The sequence below is a fragment of the Dendrobates tinctorius genome, unplaced genomic scaffold, assembly GCF_039654945.1.
Source record: "Dendrobates tinctorius isolate UK_male_01 unplaced genomic scaffold, ASM3965494v1 ptg000398l, whole genome shotgun sequence".
Classification (NCBI taxonomy): domain Eukaryota; kingdom Metazoa; phylum Chordata; class Amphibia; order Anura; family Dendrobatidae; genus Dendrobates; species Dendrobates tinctorius.
The window spans coordinates 315,356-337,716 of record NW_027362064.1 but is presented as its reverse complement, the minus strand read 5'-3'; the positions used below and the strand labels follow the sequence as shown (position 1 = coordinate 337,716).

General features: G+C 45.6%; 1 protein-coding gene across 2 annotated transcripts; it reads right to left on the bottom strand.

The window, feature by feature from the left end:
* Nucleotides 1-11,800: 11,800 nt before the first annotated feature.
* On the bottom strand, nucleotides 11,801-22,062 carry SLC19A2 (solute carrier family 19 member 2). 2 transcript variants are annotated; one of them, XM_073563803.1, is made up of 6 exons: nucleotides 21,687-22,062; nucleotides 17,674-18,264; nucleotides 14,605-14,833; nucleotides 14,249-14,441; nucleotides 13,029-13,170; nucleotides 11,801-12,343 (listed from the first exon to the last, which is right to left on the bottom strand). In XM_073563803.1, exons 1-6 carry the CDS (start codon nucleotides 21,858-21,860, stop codon nucleotides 12,221-12,223), a joined length of 1,452 nt encoding a protein of 483 aa, XP_073419904.1. In that variant the 5' UTR covers nucleotides 21,861-22,062; the 3' UTR covers nucleotides 11,801-12,220. The 2 variants fall into 2 exon arrangements, with proteins under 2 accessions (XP_073419904.1, XP_073419905.1); XM_073563804.1 differs by having other exon boundaries at nucleotides 21,985-22,052.
* Nucleotides 22,063-22,361: the final 299 nt, after the last annotated feature.

Sequence of the window (22,361 nt, the reverse complement as noted above, 5' to 3'; positions counted from 1 at the left end):
TGTTTCTCTTACTGTTTAATTGCCTTGGTAAGCGTATGTTAGTATGCTGATAACTTTTTTCATATTTGAGACAGAGACGTAAAATTTTGTAGACAGAGTTTTACTTTTGCCTTTTTTTTTGTAACACATACAGTGCCTACAAGTAGTATTCAACCCCCTGCAGATTTAGCAGGTTTACACATTCGGAATTAACTTGGCATTGTGACATTTGGACTGTAGATCAGCCTGGAAGTGTGAAATGCACTGCAGCAAAAAAGAATGTTATTTCTTTGTTTAATTTTTTTTTAAATTGTGAAAAGTTTATTCAGAGGGTCATTTATTATTCAACCCCTCAAACCACCAGAATTCTGTTTGGTTCCCCTAAAGTATTAAGAAGTATTTCAGGCACAAAGAACAATGAGCTTCACATGTTTGGATTAATTATCTCTTTTTTCCAGCCTTTTCTGACTATTTAAGACCCTCCCCAAACTTGTGAACAGCACTCATACATGGTCAACATGGGAAAGACAAAGGAGCATTCCAAGGCCATCAGAGACAAGATCGTGGAGGGTCACAAGGCTGGCAAGGGGTACAAAACCCTTTCCAAGGAGTTGGGCCTACCTGTCTCCACTGTTGGGAGCATCATCCGGAAGTGGAAGGCTTATGGAACTACTGTTAGCCTTCCACGGCCTGGACAGCCTTTGAAAGTTTCCTCCCGTGCCGAGGCCAGGCTTGTCCGAAGAGTCAAGGCTAACCCAAGGACAACAAGGAAGGAGCTCCGGGAAGATCTCATGGCAGTGGGGACATTGGTTTCAGTCAATACCATAAGTAACGTATTCCACCGCAATGGTCTCCGTTCCAGACGAGCCCGTAGGGTACCTTTACTTTTAAAGCGTCATGTCAAGGCTCGTCTACAGTTTGCTCATGATCACTTGGAGGACTCTGAGACAGACTGGTTCAAGGTTCTCTGGTCTGATGAGACCAAGATCGAGATCTTTGGTGCCAACCACACACGTGATGTTTGGAGACTGGATGGCACTGCATACGACCCCAAGAATACCATCCCTACAGTCAAGCATGGTGGTGGCAGCATCATGCTGTGGGGCTGTTTCTCAGCCAAGGGGCCTGGCCATCTGGTCCGCATCCATGGGAAGATGGATAGCACGGCCTACCTGGAGATTTTGGCCAAGAACCTCCGCTCCTCCATCAAGGATGTTAAGATGGGTCGTCATTTCATCTTCCAACAAGACAACGACCCAAAGCACACAGCCAAGAAAACCAAGGCCTGGTTCAAGAGGCAAAAAATCAAGGTGTTGGAGTGGCCTAGTCAGTCTCCTGACCTTAACCCAATTGAAAACTTGTGGAAGGAGCTCAAGATTAAAGTCCACATGAGACACCCAAAGAACCTAGATAACTTGGAGAAGATCTGCATGGAGGAGTGGGCCAAGATAACTCCAGAGACCTGTGCCGGCCTGATCAGGTCTTATAAAAGACGATTATTAGCTGTAATTGCAAACAAGGGTTATTCCACAAAATATTAAACCTAGGGGTTGAATAATAATTGACCCACACTTGTATGTTTAAAATTTATTAAAATTTAACTGAGCAACATAACTTTTTGGTTTGTAAGATTTATGCATCTGTTAATAAATCCTGCTCTTGTGTGAAGTTTGAAGGCTGTAACTTATTTGCATCTTATCAAACCTGCTAAATCTGCAGGGGGTTGAATACTACTTGTAGGCACTGTATTTTTGCCATATGGTAAATGTATTCCAAATGCCTTTTTTGATGTGAGGTAATTTTTAACCCTTTTTTGGTTGTACTTACTCATTTGCTGCTGCTGCTCCTCACGTGGCCGATCACCAAAATCGTGGAACATCTGGCGACATATGCGCCTATATGATGCCTCCTTTCTTGCCCGGTTGGCATAATGGGCATCACGTTGGTCCCAGATTTCCAGGAGCTCCTACACTAACACAATAAGCATCTCCACATTGAGGTAGTAGGGTGGCATGATGCTCTACTCTGTGGAGGCATACTTCCTGGATGTTTGGAGCGCTTTTTGAGGTAATTAGCATGTCTAATCTTCCCGATGATGGTTTGGTCCATTTCCTGTCATCTGCCAAAGACCTGCGTATTTCTCGCAAGTCACACGTGTGGTCCGTGTGTAATGCCTATTTTTTGTGCACCCATAGACTTGCCATGGCGTACTACGGGCATAGTACGCTAACAATCCCAGCATGCTGCGATTGGCACGGACCGTAAAATACGCGAGAGAAATATATGGCTGATGGGAGCAACCCCATAGAGAATCATTTGTCAGTGTGTAATGCGTGGTTTTTATGCCTCTCACTCGTCCGTATTTCTCTCTAGTGTGACCCCGGCCTAAGGCTACTATCACACGTTCATGTATTTTCTTGGACAGCACATGGATTCAATACGGATGGCATCCACGTCCATTACATCACTGACCCATTCATAGATCCAGAAATCAGACTCAGCCCAGACATAGCTTTTTATTCTGCAGATAATAGGTCTTTCATGATCTTTTTCAGGTCCATGAGGCCCAATTATTAACCCCTTTACCCCCAAGGGTGGTTTGCATGTTAATGACCAGGCCAATTTTTTCAGTTCTGACCACTGTCTGTTTATTAGGTAATAACTCTGGAACGCTTCAAGGGATGCCAGTGATTCTGACATTGTTTCTCATGATAGATTGTACTTCATGTTAGTGGTAAACTTTCATTTATATAACTTGCGTTTATTTATGAAAAAAAATGGAAATTTTCCAACTTTGAGTTTTTATGCCCTGAAATCTCAGAGATAATGGCACACAAAAAACTTAATAAGTAACATTTCCCACATGTTTACTTTACATCAGCACAATTTTGGAACCAAATTTTTTTTGTTAGGAAGTTATAAGGGTTAAGAGTTGACCAGCGATTTCTCATTTTTTACACCACTTTTTTTTTTTTTTTTTTTTTTTTAGGGACCACATCACATTTGAAGTCACTTTGAGGGGTCTATATGATAGAAAATACCTAAAAGTGACACCATTCTAAAAACTGCACCCCTCAAGGTGCTCAAGACCACTTTCAAGAAGTCTATTAACCCTTCAGCTACTTCACAGGAATTTTTTGAATGTTTAAAAAAAAAAAAAAAACGAACATTTAACTTTACAAAAAAAAAAATTCCTTTAGATCCAATTCTTTTTATTTTACCAAGGGTAACAGGAGAAATTGGAATGCAAAAGCTATTGTGCAATTTGTGCTGAGTACATTCATACCTTATATGTGGGGGAGAACCACTGTTTCGGCGCAAAGCAGAGCTCAGAAGGGAAGGAGCGCCGTTTGACTTTATCAACTCAAAATTGGCTGAAATTGAGATTGGACGCTGTGTAGCGTTTGGAGAGACCTTTATGAGCCTGAACAGTGGAAACGCCCCACAAGTGACCCCATTTTGGAAACTAGACCCCCCAAGGAACTGATCTAGATGTGTGGTGAGCACTTTGAACACCCAAGTGCTTCACCAAAGTTAATAACACCTGGGCATGAAAAAAAAAAAAACAACAACTTTTTTTTCCCCACAAACATGATCTTTTAGTCCAATTTTTTAATTTTCCCAAGGGTAACAGGAGAAATTGGCCCCCAAAATTTGTTGTGCAATTTTTCCTGAGTATGCTCTCAGCAGGCACTGAAAAGCCACCTCCCTATAGGACCCAGAAGGCCCCCACAGCCATCTTGCAGCACATCGCGTTGTTCTGAGGGTCTCAGGGAAGCATGCAAGGAGTCCCACTCCCTGCGTGATACTTCCCTAAGCCCCCAGGAACACTGCGATCATGTCTTGATCACACAGTGTGCCGGGGGTTAATGTGCCAGGAGCGGTCCATGACTGCTCCTGGCAAAGGTGTCAGCTATGATAATCAGCTGACACCCGGCCGCGATCAGCTGCGCTACCCCGTGGGCGCAGCTGATCGCGATGACATACTATCCCATCCATGGGCATTAAGACATAGACGGGATAGTACGTCATATGTCGAGAAGGGTTAAGCACAGACAGCACAGATGCCATCCGTCAGTGATTTTCACAGACTTTAATAGTTGATTTTGATGTGACTTGGATCAAAATCAAACATTTCTGTGGTGTTTTGTTTTGCAGACATACAATCCTCAAAACAAAAAAGAAAAAAAATGTGAATAGCACCACATTATAATGGGTACACATTAGATCAATAAAAATCACATAACAAGTACATAAAAAAAAAAACCAAAAAAAAAAAAAAAAAACCAGACATCTGAATAAGGCCTAAGACATGCACACAGCCCTTTTACCATAGAAACATAAGTCAGATTCTAGAAGTATGTAGCGGTCATGCATCTCATTTCATTCTAAGGTGCAGTTCAGTGAAAAAGTTATAAATTTATTTTATTTGATTTCAAATCTGCAACAAGGTGAATTAAGGCAAAAATTAAATACGATACCAAAACAATGCTGTATATACAATTACACAATTTATAAAAATATCTGATAAAATAAATACACATATAAACAGTTCTACATGGCAAACAAAGGTTTTGATTGGATGACATTGTAGAGGAGCTTAGATTTGTCATTATGCCAACACACTTGTAGAGAAGTCTACGGCTAGCCAACTGCTGAGTGCTCTGCATCCCGTACAGACTCGTTCAGCCGGATAGTGGGTGTTGAGTTTTTTGGAAGACACTAGTGCAAAGACCTGGTGTAGCAAGTCTTACATAAAAACACTCCCTGGTTAAAAAAAAAAAAAAAAAAAAAAAAAAAAAGAAAAAGTATAAAGCTTTTCTCCCTTTCAGGAGGTAGAAAATTTACTTGTTGACAAGATGTGTACAGATGGGTTGGATATTACCCCGTGCCACCTAATAAAATGCCTAGAAACGTAACTAGAGATATTCAACTATGGGTGAATTGGAGCGTCGGATGCATCAGCAGCACAGCAAATAGTGGTCTAACATGACTTGCACCTTCAATCTCATGATAGTGAGGCAGACCGATTTCAACCTGCCAATATCTTTCACGCGGTGGCCGGTTCACGTTTTTATGCTGTCATTTTTCCACCCCCCTCTTCCAAGAGCCATATCTTTATTTCCAAATAATGTACTGAAAAACAGTAGTTCCACCATGGTTTTTTTTTTTACTGCATCATTGTACAGACAATGGTAACTTGATTGTCCAGGTCTGTATAAGCAAAGTGACAACAAATTTATATAGTGGCTTGCGGAAGTATTCAACCTCCACTAGCTTTAACAATTTTGTTACAATACAACCGGTGTTTAAATATTTTTGTAATCAGATTTGTGCATGATGCCTCAGCACTAAATAGTCTAAGTTGGTGGAGAAAAAAAAAAAAAAAAAAAAAAAAAATAAATTTATATATATAATTTTTATATATATATATATATATATATATATATATATATATATATATATATATATATATATATATATATACACACACATACACAGAGAAATTAAATTTGTGGGTTCAAATAACTAAAAATTGGCATATGTATTCACCCATTTTGCTATGAAGCCCTTAATTTCTGGTACAAGCAATTACCTTCATAAAGTCACATGCCTAGCGAAAGGAACTTTACTTGTGTGCAATCTAAAGGGCCTTTCTCACAGAGAGATCGCTAGCGATATCGCTAAAACGTCACAGATTTTGTAACGCAACAGCGATCTCACCAGTGATCTCGCTTTGTGTGACACGCACCTGCGACACCCTCCCCCCCCCCCCCCCGCCCGATATCGCTGATCGTGCTCAAACGGCCTGGGCCATTTTTTCGTCATTGGCGTCCCGCTGGCCGGCATGCTTCGCTGTGTTCGGCGCCAGCTAGCGACGTTGCAGAACTCATGGACAAAAGGTGGAAGTCGTCAGAATCACTGCGGTGTGACAGGTAACAGCAACCCCCGATGGATCGCTGTATTGCTGCTGCGTCGCTGGAGAGATCTGCCTGTTTGGCAGTTCACTAGCGACCATTTAGCAATGCACCAGCGATCCTGACTGGGTTGTATAGTTGTCGGGATCACTGGTGCATCGCTAAATGTAACGGGGCCCCAAGTGTCACAAGGTCTGTCAGTATGTACACTTTACCTTTTCTGAAAGACCACAGAGGCTGCAAAACCATTATGCAAGAGGCACCACTAACCAAACACCACCATGGAGACCAAGCAGGAAATCTCCAAACAAGTCAGGAACAAAGTTATAGAGAAGTACAAGTCAGGGTTGGGTTCTAAAAATATATCCCAATCTCTGATGATCCCTCGAAGCACCATCAAATCCATTATCAAATGGAAAGAACATGGCACCACAACAAGCCTGCCAAGAAAGGGCCGCTCAGTAAAACTCTCCACCGTGGTCAGGACAACATTAATCAGAGAGGCAGCACAGAGACCTAAGGTAACCCTGAACGAGCTGCAGAGTTCCCAAGCAGAGACTGGTGTATATGTCCATACAATCACAATAAGCCATACAACTCCATTGAAGTGGCCAGAAAAAATAAAAGACTACGTACACAAAAATTATAAGGCTCATTTAAGTTTACCAAAAGCCATGTTGGAGACTCCCCAAATGTAAAAAAATTTAAGTTTTAGGTCATCAAGGTAAACGCTACATCTGGTGCCAAACCAACACAGCTCATCACCCCAAGAACACCATCCCCATAGTGATACATGATGGCGGCAGCATTATGCAGTGTGAAAAAGGTCAAAATCAAGGGCAAGACAGATGGTGCGAAATACAGGGACATTCTTGACCAAAAGCTGTTTCAGTCAATCAGTGATTTGAGACTTCGACAGAGGATCACCTTCTAACAAGACAATGCATACTGCTAAAGCAACATTAGAGTGGTTGAAGGGGAAACATGTAAAATGTTTTGGAGTGGCCCAGTCAAAGCTCAGACGTTAATCCAATTGAGAATCTGTGGTCAGCCTTGAAGATAGATGGTGTCCTCTAGTGAACAGCAAACTTGAAGGAGCTGGAGCAGTTTTGTCTTGAGGAATGTGCAAAAATCCCAGTGGCAAAATGTGGAAGCTCAGAGACTTATGCAAAGTAGCTTGTAGCTGTAATTACTGCAAAAGGAGACTCTACAAAACTACTGACTTTAGGGGGTGAACAATTATAGACACTGACGTTTTCAGTGATTTTAACCTATTTGTTGTTTACTTCACAATAAAAAAAAAAAAAGTTCACAGTTGCATGCATGTTCTTTACATGAACTGACACAAATGCTCAAAAAACCCCAGTGAAACTGCAGGGTACAAAACATGAGTGACAAGGGGATGAATACTTTCGCAAGCCACTGTAGTTCTATAAAAAGTTATATTAGTGTATAAACCAAGATTTTCAGCCCATTTTTTGGGCTGAAAGTCCCCCTCTCGGCTTATACAAGAGTCATATACCTGGGGGTCGGCGGGGGAGGGGGAGCAGGGGTGTCAGATCATACTTACCCCCCCTTACGCATCTCTGCAGCCCCCCGGCTTCTCCACGGTCTCCCTTCAGCGGTCACTTGGTACCGCTCATTAAACTCATAAATATGCACATATTCATGAGTGTAATGAGCGGTATCACGTGACTGCTGAAGGCAGGAAGGGAGACCAAGGAAAAGCGGGACTGCAGTGACCGCACCAGGAGGGGGTAAGTATAACGATATTCACCTGTCCGGGGTCCATCGCTGCTCACCGCTGTCTGCCGCTTCCTGTCTCAGTGACGTTTAGGCAGCAGAGGGCACAATGACATGGTTAGTGCGCGCTGCGCCCTCTACTGGCTGAACTGACACAGGAAGCGGCAGACAGCGGTGAGCAGCGATGGACCCTGGACAGGTAAATATCTCTAGTGCCGGGTCCTGAGCAGGAGAGGAGAGTATGGCATTTTTTTTTTGAAGCAGCATATGGGGGCATATTCTATGGGGCAGCATATGCGGGCATAACCTATGGAGCACCATATGGGGCAATATTCTATGGAGCATCATATGGGGCCATAACCTTTATGGAGCATTATATGGGGCATATTATTCTATGGAGCATCTTATGGGGCATTATTAACCTCTGTGCAGCATTATATGTGGTGTATTTTGTATGGAGCATCTTATGGGGCCATCAGGAACTGTATGGAGCATTATATAGGGCTCCTGATTCAATATGGATATTTAAAAAGACTTAACCTTCTGATGTCACAATTAATTTTACTTTTATTGGGATCTATTCTTATCTTTGAAAATTACCAGTAGCTGCTGCATTTTCCACCCTAGGCTTATATGAGTCAATAAATTTTCCCAATTTATGGCAAAATTAGGGGGGGGGGGGGGGGGGGGGGGGTCAGCCTATACACGAGTATACACTGTATTCAGACCCCTTTAAATTTTTCACTGTCTCATTGCAGCCATTTGGTAAATTCAAAAAAGTTCATTTTTTATCATTAATGTACACTCTGCACCCCATCTTGACTGGAAAAAAACAGAAGTGTAGAAATGTTTGCAAATTTATTAAAAAAGAAAACCTGAAATGTTACATGGTCATAAGTATTCAGACCCTTTGCTCAGTATGGAGTAGAAGCACCATTTTGAGCTGCTACAGCTATGAGTCTTCTTGGGAATGATGCAACAAGTTTTTCACACATGGATTTGGGGATCCTCTGCCATTCTTCCTCGCAGATCCTCTCCAGTTGCGTCAGGTTGGATGGTGAACGTTGGTGGACAGCCATTTTCAGGTCTCTCTAGAGATGCTCAATTGGGTTTAGGTCAGGGCTCTGGATGGGCCAGTCAAGAATGGTCACAGAGTTGTTCTGAAGCCAGTTCTTTGTTATTTTAGCTGTCTGCTTACGGTCATTATCTTGTTGGAAGGTGAACCTTCAGCCAAGTCTGTGGTCCAGAGCACTCTGGAAGATGTTTTCATCCAGGATCTCTCTGTACTTGGCCGCATTCATGTTTCCTTCAATTGCAACCAGTCGTCCTGTCCCTGCAGCTGAAAAACACCCCGGTAGCATGATGCACTTTCACTGTTGGGATTGTATTGGGCAGGTGATGAGCAGTGCCTGGTTTTCTTCACACATACCACTTAGAAATATCACCAAAATGTTCTATCTTCGTCTCATCAGACTAAGAGAATTTTTCTTCCTCAGTCTGGGAGTCCTTCATGTGTTTTTAGCAAAATCTATGCAGGCTTTCATATGTCCTGCACTGAGGAGAGGCTTCTATCGGGCCACTCTGCCATAAAGGCCCGACTGATAGAGGGCTGCAATGATACTTGACTTTGTGGAACTTTCTCCCATCTTCCTACTGCATCTGTGGAGCTCAGCCACAGTGATCTTGAGGTTCTTTACCTCTCTCACCCAGGCTCTTTTCCCGCAATTGCTCAGTTTGGCTGGACAGCCAGGTCTAGGAAGACTGCTGGTGGTCCAAAACTTCTTCCATTTAAGGATTTTGGAAGCCATTGTGCCCTTAGGAACTTTTAGTACTGCAGAAATTCTTTTGTAACCTTGGCCAGATCTGTGCCTTGCCACAATTCTGTCTGAGCTCCTTGGCCAGTTCCTTTGACCTCATGATTCTCATTTGGTGTGACATGCACTGTGAGTTGTGAGATCTAATATAGACAGGTGTGTGCCTTTACAAATCAAGTCCTATCAGTTTAATTAAAACACAGCTGGACTCCAATGAAGGAATAGAACCATCTCAAGGAGGATCATAAGGAAATGAACAGCATGTGATTTAAATATGAGTGTCTGAGCAAAAGGTCTGTATACTTATGACTATGTGATATTTCAGTTCAGTTTTTCTTTAATACTTTCTCAAAAAGGCCTATATTTCTGATTTTTCTCAGTCTAGATGGGGTGCAGAGTGTACATTGAGGGAAAAAAGAGAACTTTTTTGTATTTACCAAATGGCTGCAATGAAACAAAGTGAAAAATTTAAAGGGGTATAGAATTTTGAAAATTTATTTCTGTTGCCATTATTTTATGCCACATGCCCTGTTTTTTGTGCAGCACTGTAGATTTAAATTTTTATCATTTTTGGGTTCATATGACTAATTTTTATTTTCCTTTTTTTGGGGCAGTGAAGGTGAAAAAAAACCCAAAAAAACAATTTTAGACTTCAGTCGGTCAAATACCTTATTTAAAGGTCGGGAGGCACCTTCCTGTGATTGAAGAACGCTGATACCACATACCGTATTTTCTGGCGTATAAGACGACTTTTTAACCCCTGAAAATCTTCTTAAGGCTATGTGCCCACGCTAGCGGTTTTTAAACGCTCAGGAAAAGGATCCCCTTTCCCAGAAAATGCGCGTCTTTTTCCGCGCGTTTTTGGTGCGTTTTTTGACACGCGATTTCTGGGAACATTGGGGATGGCTAAAAACGCTGAGCAATGCGGGAATTAATGAGCATGCTGCGTTTTTAGCCGCTAAGCGATTCCTAAGCGGTTAAAAACGCATGCATTGGCACAAAAAGCCAAAAACGCATGCTAATTAATTTGATGCATCTTTTAAGCATTTCTGCAGCGTCTGATCCGGCTCAAACGCTGCGGAAACGCTTAACAAAACGCATCGTGGGCACACAGCCTAAAAGTCAGGGGTCATCTTATACGCCGAGTGCATATGGTGGGGGAGTGGTCCCGATGAACAAGGGAGGGTGTAAGTGGTGTTATCATCCCCCTTTTACCTCATTGGTGGCAGCGGTGAGGCGGAGGCTCCTTCAGCAGTGTGGCAGCTCTGTGCTGGGGGTCGGCGGCGGCTCCTCTTTGTCCAGCGTGGGGGCGCTGTGCTGGGGGGCAGCTGCGGAGGCTCCTCCGGCATTTCCCCAAAGCCCGGAGGCCACCACATCGCAGCAATGGAGCTGCCTGGGCCTCCGGGCATGCACAGATTCAGATCTCGGGAAACGGGATCTGAATCCGAGTATGCACGGGCTCCGGCGGCCATTTTCCGGGAGGCCACCGCATCGCAGCAATGGAGCTGCCTGGGCCTCCGGGCTTTGGGGAAATGCCGGAGGAGCCCCGACGCTGGACAGAGCCTCCGCAGCCGCCCCCGAGCACAGCGCCCCCACGCTGGACAAAGAGGAGCCGCCTCTGAACCCCAGCACAGAGCCGCCACAGTGCAGATGTAGTAGCCGCCGATCCCCAGCACAGAGACCCGCAGACAGCACCGCTGCCACCAATGAGGTAAAAGGGGGATGATAACTCCACGTACACCCTCCCTTTGTCATCAGGACCACTCCCCCACACACAGCATATAAGAAGACCCCCCGACTTAAGAAAATTTTCTATTTTAGCTGGAAAAGTTGGGGGGGGGTCGTCTTATAAGCCGGAAAAAACGGTACTTACTGATCACAGACAGCTGCGGTCTCGTGTCTGACACTGATCTATGTGATCTGTACACAGTAGGAAAGGAAGGTACCGGGACCTGAGTGGAGGCTGCATGAGATGAGCAGCTGGAGGACCTTCCACCCGATTAACTCAAGGACCTTTCCGGTCAGCTTATTTTGCTGTGCTGGAAGCAGGTGCCGTCTGTATAGCTTTTGGCATACTATCTAGCTTATGCATCTCCCCCTCTCCCAAAATCTGACATAAGCGGTCCAGAAGGTCATGTTTGGCCATATATTTACAGTATTAATGCATGGAAGTGTTGGGACAAGCACCAGCTGCTTTTACATGGGGCTTACACCTGACAGAGCAAATGAACTTCAGGACACCCCGTTAAGGCAATGTGAAGTCAGAAATATACTTCATTGATGCACAATGTCATATGCATACAAGTATAAAAACCATATATATTCTATGAATATAAAGTCTAGCTGTAAAAAAGGAACTATTTATTGGTAATCAGTCTGGCCCCAAAATTTTTGGCCATGGAGTTAATCTACCTAAATGAGCAAAATCGGCGACTTCAAATATCTCAGTCAACACCAAAAGGTAAAGGCCCAGCTCCACCCAATAATGTGAGATGTTTTGTGCACTTTGAGATAAAGTTCATCCTTACAGTAACATCCTAGTACCCAGGAACAAGTGCATCTGGAAAACTAAGAGCAATCCTGAAATATAACCTATACTGGCATGTATTTTCAGAAACGGACATGTACAACCATTTACATTACAGTTCATAAATACAGACGGGCACGTATTTGCATAAGGTCCTGTATACCAGGGACAGCGCTAGTTTTCCCCAGCAATATACTGTACTTCATGGTCCGCCAGATAGAGGTACTTAGATGCATCTTTCAGGTCCCTGAAGAATCCAGTTTAACCTGCTTTGGTTGTCGACAGTTTTTCACAATGTGGTAGACAGCGCTCACAAAGAAAATTATCGCAATGATTGCAAAATACCCAGCGTAAATTTTAAACTGTAAAGAAAAAGAAGGATATTACTTGTTTAGAGCTGAAAAGCAATTTACATGAAAGCAACGCTCCCTATAACAGCAGTCTGGCTGTGTAGTCTGGATGGGGGGGGGGGGCGATCCCGACTGCACAGCCAGACGACTGCTCCACACTATACGGCCAAACTGCTTCTCTGGGGGGCAATCCAGACTGTATAGCTAGACCTCTGCTATAGTGGAGGTCTAGACTTCAGACTAGCCAGCTACCTCCCGCTACGAGTTAATTAGTTTTTATCCTCGTGAGCATTGCACTCGTAATCTGGTGAAGAATGTCCTAGATTATACAGAAAGCTCATGTGCAGTCAGTGTCTAAGGGTGGTTTCACATTAGCCCCGCCCCATGCCACGCCTCCTCCGGTAGCTCCGCCTACAGGCGCATGTTGCGCTGGTCGGCGCACTGTCAAAAGGACACATGCGCCGCCAAACGCATACCTGTGCACGGCCTGCGTCCCCAGTGCTAAAGATAGGGGACGCAGGACGCATACAGTGTCATGCGCCCATAGGCGGAGCTACCGGACAAGGCGCGGCAGGGCTTAGCCGTGGCCGTGCGCAGGCAGCCGCTGCGGCCTGAAACGCTAATGTGAAGCTACCCTAACAATTAAGATTCTGAAGAGAAACTTCACTTACATTAGAACAGAGAAACGAGGACGTACCTGTGTAAATAGATCTAGACCAAGGACGCTGGAATCCACAACTATCACAGTCATCACAGTTTGTAATACTAAGGCGGTAAAAGTGTTCACTCCAAAAACAAGGGCATAGCGCTCCATGCTTAGATTAGCAGCAATCTGAAATCTTCAGAAAGACAAAGGTTAGTCCTTACAGTACGGTCATAGATAGGACTGTGCAGACAAGAGAACAAGGAGGATTTGATCATTTCTAAATGCAGTTAGGTCAATAACATCGTGTTGATGCCAAGCATCAGGTGACTTTATGAAGGTCACTTCTCACATTACTGTATGACTTTCCAGTAACTCACCATTAATGGCCACCCAATGCCCAAACACTCACCACCACTCAGCTGTTGGCAGGGAGTCTCTGATAGTTACTGCGTAATTCAATATACCATAATCTTCTCTCTAAGGGACCTATTCACATTAGACAACGTGCAGCTGTAAACTAACGGTGGTTTAACAGAGGTACACGGACAGACAACACTTCAGTGCAGTGAACGATCAGTGATCTCACTCATCGTAAGTGCGCATAGGCTGCCATTATTGTCGGCTGCATAGGTTCCATTTACACAGAGCAATGTGCTGCCGAGCATGACGACCTTTGGTCCAAACACCAAAGATCATTTCACCAGATGAACAGACGTTTTGCTCGTTTGTCAGGTGATCAGGGCAGCCTGTGTACACGGCAAGATTATCACAAGTGAGTGTTACTAGGAACGATCTTCATGACAATCTTGCAGTATAAATAGATCTTAAGCTAAAACTGGCCAATCGTGATGGTGGACAGCGAGCGATTACTGCAGTCAACAGACAGAATTGATCCCATCAAATCAATCCTGTACCAAAAGGTTTTGTTTAGAAAGATTTTCTCTGGTGCATCAGGTTATTCGATTTTTTTTGGTGCTAAAACACTGTTCCTATGCAGCACTGTATTACACTCATCTGAATGCGATTTACCAAATTAGCAGCTCTTCATCTGAAAATGTCATTGTTCTGGACCCTACAAGTCTATGTATAAGGGCTGAAATTATTAATGACCCCAAGGCTTGATCTCCTAGACAGAGCCACTCTACAAGTGTAAGGACCCTACCAATCACCACCCTGGACCTTGGTTCCCTGCCATACAATAAGTAGGTATAGGAGAAAACCTTTCAGATGACAGATCTATAGACTAGGATGTCAGAGAAGGGATCACTTACGTGGCTATTGTGATGAGGATCATATAAATACTTCTGAAGAGGACGTACATGGTGTAGCAAAGCCAGATGTTTCCGATGATGTCCATGATATATACAGTAACCGCAATAATCATAGCAAAGACAGCCAACAGCAGCTCGCCCCAAGTGGACCATGAAATTTTAATATAGCCAACAATAAAGACGGCAACCGCACCTAGAGTAAATACAGATTAAGAAAAAACAAGGATTTGAATGCCAATGATGAAATCCAAGTTCTGTAGATACATTGCTGAGTCACCACAACGCAGCTCCTTCCAGTTTTCCTCTGTAAATACGTGCAGTCATGAACTCGAGGTGGTTGCCCTTAAATCAATTACCTAGGAGTGTGGACACCGCTTCAACACTGCCATTGTAAATCTCTGAATGGGAGGATGGAGCGACCTTTTCCCATAATCCCTGAGAATAATTCACCACTTGGAAGTATCCGCACGTAGACAAAGCCCACCAGATAGACCAGCAGAGGAGGGTCCGGGACGAGTAGCAATGTAAGAAGTCATTCCACAATGTTCTAAGTACAGTCTGTAAAGTAACTCTCTTCTCTGTGAGCTATGAAATGAGAACAATGTCATAAATCAGGAAAAGACACAAACAAGGCAACGCCTGCACTAATGCTTGCTTGGCTGTAACGGCTGAAAAAGTTAATGAACACATGCAGCTGCATATCCATTCATTCCCCGACTGGATGTGATGGCAGCTCGCAAGAGGTTAGGATACCACTGATGAGGTTGGAGGTGTTGGTCCAACATCTATCAGATAGCGTACATCCTGTTGATATGGCTTAACTGTCTGGAGGGGGTTGGTGGAGAATACTCCTTAAGCAATGTCAGAGCTCATGTTTATAAGTGAACTGCATAAAAGTGTAATTGTAAAATTTGAATATTGAAGTCTGTGCATAGTGTTGCTGATCAGTGGGTGTCCAAGTCCAGGGACCCCCACCAATGGGTCACAACACACATCAGCTGGGTGAACAGAGCAATGTACAAGTTCAGTAGTAAGTCTATGGGTCCATGCACAGCTCTGTGAGAGTGAACGTACGGACCCATAAACTTACTATTCAACCCGTACACCACTGAGTGTGTGCAGCTCATGCAGGAGCTATGGACTTCAGAGCTGTGTTTTGACAGATCGATGGGTTCCTAACACGTGCACCAAAACAAAACAAAAAAAACACACCTTTTAAAAAGTCAGTTATACTCAAAGTTGGAAAAATAACCTGGGAGCGAAAAATCATATGCAATCACAAGTCAACAACAGGATGTAATGTGGTATTTATACTAGATTTAGAGTTTGCAGGTATAAGGTCAAGGATATGTTCACTTTTTCAGATCAGTTATTTTTACTATTGCTTTGAAGAATGAAATACAGTGTGGCGGGACGTTGTCAGCAGAGAGTGACTGATCAAACGCAGTACGTTTCTAATGGCGTCAGTAGCTGGAGGTACCACTATCAGACCAAGTACTGTCTCATGCACACAGGCTGCCTTTACTCCGTTCCCAGCATACACTGATCATGGGCATCTGAACTCAAATGTAAAATTCCCTGGCGACAAATCTGATTACATACATTCCATTAATGATTAAATCCATCAAGTTCACGGCATTTACATTACTGTGGATTATAAAAGTATTGTGATTTGGCCGATGGGGCCTGGTGGTTGTGTGGTTATATCCATTATAACATTTCGGGAGTCACTTGAAAGGCAATTTTTTTTTTTCTCCTAAAACATAAAAATAATGGAACAAAAGCAGAGCAACACAATATCACTCTAGTTATAATGGAATTAGCTTCTTTATCATTTCTCCACATAATTTCTTGATGGGAGTTGATAAAGTGGCATTAAAGTTATAAAAAAAAAAATTATGTAATATCTCTGGGGATTTTTTTTTTTTTAATAAAATGCATTTCGATGATTACTTAGATAATCAAATTTAATTACAATATACGGAAACCCCTTTAACTACATCTGAACGCCCCTATCTGACAACCATTAGGGAGGCTCACATCCTATCCTGTAGTGACGCATTAACAAGTAACTGCACAGTAGAGCAGCAGCTGGAAGAGTAGGGAGACGGCTGCCAGACACGGCCGGACTCCCCACAGAGGAGTCAGAGATGTTACCATCTCATCTATCGCAGTATATAGAAGCGCTGTTAGTTATGGTCCCTGGGTATAGGAAGAGAGCAGGAGCTGCTGAGTCCAAGGAGACCCAGTCAGCCCTGCTAAGCAGCCAGGAGGCTGAACTTTCACTGTAACGTGGGCTAATAAACGAGCGCCACTTACAGGGACAATCAGATTAAAAAATGAAAAAAAAAAAAAAAAAGCATTTAAATGTACGATGAGCTCTTTTATGTCCATATGGGGAGCACAATGTGTGAAATAAATGAAAATAAGGAATACACAGACAAGCAGCAACAAAAATTAAAAGCTGTTGCCAATCCAAATCGCTTATACCAGCCTACCTCTGTAAAAAATAAAAAATGTATCCAATATATAAAAATAACTTCAGGAAAGGGGAAGAGAGTTTCAAATATATTTATAAGGAGGTCCTTTGAGGTTATATGAAGAAAAAAAATAAATAAATAAATAAAGTAAATAAAAAAGAGTGAAAAACAGACATACAAATATAGGATAAAAATTAGGCCCTACATTAAAAAAAAAAAAAAAAAAAAAAAAAAAAAAGGATCCAGGCATACTTTTGAATATTTAAAAGAGAAAAAAAAAAAAATTACAGCTCTATAAAACGTATGCATAAAAAAAAAAAAAAAATGAACGGCCCAGTCATGAACTGGTTAAACACTCCTTAAGGCCCCACCACACATAGTGAGATCGCTAGCAATATCGCTTAAGCGTCACCGATTTTGTGACGCAGCAGCGATATTGCTAGCGATATCGCTATATGTGACACTTACCTCCGACCGGCTTCCCCGCTGGCTATCGCTGATCGCACGAGAATGTCCTGGGCCGTTTCTCGGCGGCGGCTTCCTGCTGGCGCCGTCGAGCGGGAGGACGTCTTCATCGCCGCGTCTGACAGGTAACGACCGCCGCTGCATCGCTGGTGAGATCTGCCTGTTTGGCAGCTCACTAGCGACCATTTAGCGATGCACCAGTGATCCTGACCGGGTCGTATCGTTGTCGGGATCGCTGGTGCATCGCTAAATGTAACGGGACCCTTACTCTTCGAAGCTTTTTGCTAGACCAAGCACCTGGTGGCCATTTCCTTTAGTGCATACTTCCCATTCATCAAGGGCATGGTGGGTGATAGGTTCAGCTATAAAGGGTCAGCGCATTCTGCGTTTTATGGGGCCAAAGACTTTGGACTAGTGGGACGCTACGCTTGTCCATCATATTACAATGCCATCAGTTTACAAATCGTAATTGGCAATTACCTGGCAAATATTGTGTGAGTCAGTGTTGAGGGGTACGTGAGCTTCAATCTCCTCGGCAGCACACTCTACGTCACCATTTTGCTGTTCTCCCTTCTTTTCATAGTCAACTCTCTTGCGGTCTTTGCCATCAATTAGGTTTTGGTGGAAAAATAGACTTTTCCTTGGCATTGGTAAAAACCATGCAGTAGAAAATGCAATGGATACACTGATTAAGGAGATGACATTTAGGCTGAATAGCGACCAGTGGGCCACAGACACCAAAACTTGCCCAGCAACAGAACCTACTGTGAAGCCGGTTAACGTGGCAGTACGGCAGTAGCTGGTCACCTTCTGGTACACCCTAGGCTCTACCATGCTGTAAATATAAGAATAGTAGGCAATTTCTGTTGCTGTGGAAATACCATAGAAGAATTCAAGGAACTGGATAGCCAGAGTCCCCTGAGCATAGAGGAGCATGAACCAGGTAATGATCAGACTGAGCCCCTGCAGGACAATCACAGGCTTGTAGCGGAGATAGTCCGTGGCGATGAAGACGGGGAAGAGCAGGAGCAGGTAAGAATACGTCCAAACCGGATAAATTTCATTAAACACCTAGAAAATTTATAAAAAAAAAAAAAAAACCTGTCACATCAAAATCTAAATTGTCAACCTATGAGATAATTTAGTGTGAACTGTAAGATTAGTAGTCCTTGGCCATAAGGAGGTACAAGAGGACAGAAGGGTGCACTATTCAATACTCACCTCTGTTGGTGAAAAGCTTTTACGGTATATATTTTTTTTTTTTTTAAAAAAAAGGGGCTTCATACTATAACATCTTACTGAATGCTATGAGCCAGGTCTTCAAAACAAGTGTCTGCTGCAACTCTTGGGTATTATACAGAGCCAGCCATGAAAATGCCATTGCCTGGTGGACCCAGGAGTCAACCACAACCCTCTTAGTACCATGATTTGGAGACTAAGCACTAAGGCCATAAACCTCATATCAGTGCACGATGGTAGAGACTGTTACTTGCTCACCAATTATAATATATATAAAATATATTAGATGTAGGTTGGGCTGTCCAAATTCCCCCCTTCCGATACCAGAGGGTTCAGAAATCACCCCTTATCTTCTGCCAGCTTTGTACAAGGGGGAGTGGAGATTACTGATCTCAATGCTTAGACCAGTGCTCACAGATTAGAAGGGCTAGGCTGCCGTACCTGACCAGACATCGGATGTGGGGGGGGGGGATGCAGCTGGTAGGGAAAATGAGCAACGCTATTTAGTTTTAATTTATTGACCCCATTATTTGACACTAGCTGTCAACATCACTACATGCCCATTATATCCAGGGGGAGGGAGGAAGCCGGTGTAACCCCTTTCAGCTGACATCCTCTACACATGGTCCCTGCTTGTGACATCCAGGAGAGTTTCCTATAGCAGTTTCCTGCACACAAGTCACATGGAGGTAATGACCCAGCGGAGACCTTTCCGTTACATGGAGTCACCGCATCACAATGACGCCACAACCCCGGATGATGAAAGTCATAGTCCTGTCACAAGCGGAAAACCAGAAACTTCTAGCTTTCACCATGGTAACACAGACCCATTACCACACTGATGTACTGTGTGTGTGTGTGGCAGTGTAACACAGTCATATACACAGGATAATGCTGACACACTATCAGAGGCTGGCACACACACACTGTATAACGCTACCACACACACACACACACACTATAACGCTACCACACACACACACACACACACACACACACACACACACACAGTATAACGCTACCACACACAGCATAACGCTACACCACACAGCATAACGCTACACCACACACACACACACAGTATAACGCTACCACACACACACACACAGTATAACGCTACCACACACACACACACACAGTATAACGCTACCACACACACACACACACAGTATAACGCTACCACACACACACACACAGTATAACGCTACCACACACACACACACAGTATAACGCTACCACACACACACACACAGTATAACGCTACCACACACACACACACAGTATAACGCTACCACACACACACACACAGTATAACGCTACCACACACACACACACAGTATAACGCTACCACACACACAGTATAACGCTACCACACACACAGTATAACGCTACCACACACACACACACAGTATAACGCTACCACACACACACACACAGTATAACGCTACCACACACACACACACAGTATAACGCTACCACACACACACACAGTATAACGCTACCACACACACACACACACACAGTATAACGCTACCACACACACCCACACAGTATAACGCTACCACACACACCATCAGAGGCTGGCTCACACAAGTGTATAGCACGGCTGAGTGCTATGTGGTGCTTTATCACACAGTACTGGGCCCAGTGTTATACTATGGGGAATTGTACATCGGATAGCGCGCACCCACTCATCCAAGTCTATGGGTGCGTGTATAAAATTGATCCGCACTTTGAGTATTGTGATTTCCACACACTGCCAAAATGGAGAAATTTAGTTCTTCACCTTCTCCGAGAGAAGTGTGATCGGAGCGTCATCACCATTACTGAGCCAATTCTCTCAGAGACAACATAGACTGGCGTGACGCCGGCCTACATCTGAGAGGAGATGGTGATAGAGCGCTACGCAGGGACACAGCTCCTGATCTGAGGGCAGGAATCCGGAGTCACTGACGTCCGGGCTGGATGATTCCGCCATCACTGATCTACAGTGACACAGAGGAGCATGATGGCCGCCAATGCTTATAAGCGCACTCTGGGCGGCTGCATTATGGGTGCAGTCACTATCGGGCACTGTGTTGGGGGCATTTTTTTCTAGCTCACATGATGCATAGGGGCATTTGGTATAGGGGGAACATCTCACTGACGCACACTGCACATGGGGCTCTAGCTAGCATTACTTACAGGGGGCTCCTGTCTGCCTCGCACCACACATGCAGGGGGCTTCTCTCTGCCTCGCACCACACATGCACGGGGCGCCCCTCTCTGCCCTTGACTCAGCACCACATACGGGGGGGGGGGGGGGGGGGGGTTTGGCGGGGGAGAGCGACTCTCTGCCCCGACACCACACGGGGGGGGGGGGGGGTCGCCCCTCTCTCTCTGCCCCGACACCGCACACGGCGGGGGTCGCGCCTCTCTCTCTGCCCCGACACCGCACACGGTGGGGGGGGGGGTGGGTTAGTCGCCCCTCTCTCTCTCTGCCCCGACACCGCACACGGCGGGGGGGTGGGGGGGGGTTTGGGGAGTCGCCCCTCTCTGCCCCGACAGGTCGCCCCTCTCTCTCTCTGCCCCGGCACCGCACACGGCGGGGGGGGTTTCGCCCCTCTCTCTCTCTGCCCCGACACCGCACACGGCGGCGGGGGGGGTCGCCCCTCTCTCTCTCTGCCCCGACACCGCACACGGCAGGGGGGTCGCCCCTCTCTCTCTCTGCCCCGACACCGCACACGGCAGGGGGGTCGCCCCTCTCTCTCTCTGCCCCGACACCGCACACGGCAGGGGGGGGGGGGGGGTCGCCCCTCTCTCTCTCTGCCCCGACACCGCACACGGCAGGGGGGGGGGGGGTCGCCCCTCTCTCTCTCTGCCCCGACACCGCACACGGCAGGGGGGGGGGGGGTCGCCCCTCTCTCTCTCTGCCCCGACACCGCACACGGCAGGGGGGGGGGGGGTCGCCCCTCTCTATCTCTGCCCCGACACCGCACACGGCGGGGGGGGGGGGGGGTCGCCTCTCTATCTCTGCCCCGACACCGCACACTGCAGGGGGGGGGGGTCGCCCCTCTCTCTCTGCCCCGACACCGCACACGGCAGGGGGGGGGGTCGCCCCTCTCTCTCTGCCCCGACACCGCACACGGCAGGGGGGGGGGGTCGCCCCTCTCTCTCTGCCCCGACACCGCACACGGGGGACCCTCTATGCACACGTCTCAGCAGCACATGCTCCGGGGTCTATATCACGACACGGGGGCTGAGCCGGCACCCACCTGCCTCTCAGTGAGGTTCTTGTCCGGCCCCAGCAGGTACGGGGTAAGAAAGGGCTCCGAAGGTCTGAGGTTGGAGAAGAAGCCGTTAGTGCACAGGATACATGTGGGCAGCACCCAGCCTCCACCAGGCAGCAGCCGAGCCTCCGTGCTGGACACGGCCTCCCTCAGCTCCATGCCGGGCAGACTGGAGAGCTCGGCCCTGAGCACAGCACAGAGGAGGCGGGCACTGGCCGCGGTGCTGGTGACTCCGGAGCAGCGGACACAAGTGTGACTACACCGGCACAAGGTCACTACCCACCGGCCTCATGTTTGCCTGTCAATGGTGTGACGCCGAGGGGAGTGCAGCTAGAGCGGCAGCTATTGGCTGCGGGAGAACCACGTGTCCCCGTGCCGCTTTTATTACTACAGTTCTTCTCGCACACGTGGTGATGGAGCACGTGATCAGCACAGGCGGCATGCACTAGGTATATGTGGGTTTACAGTAGCGGAGCTCCCGGGGTGGCAGCAGGTCACACAAGGGATGTAATATAATTCTCTAACCTAGTCATGAGAAATACCTATCACCAAACTGTTAACTATGTGCCAAAAGCTTAATTTATGGTCATAATCCCAAAACAAAAACTTAATATATAGGTGTTTCGCCCTCTGCTTCATGCCCCCGGAAGAAACAAAAGG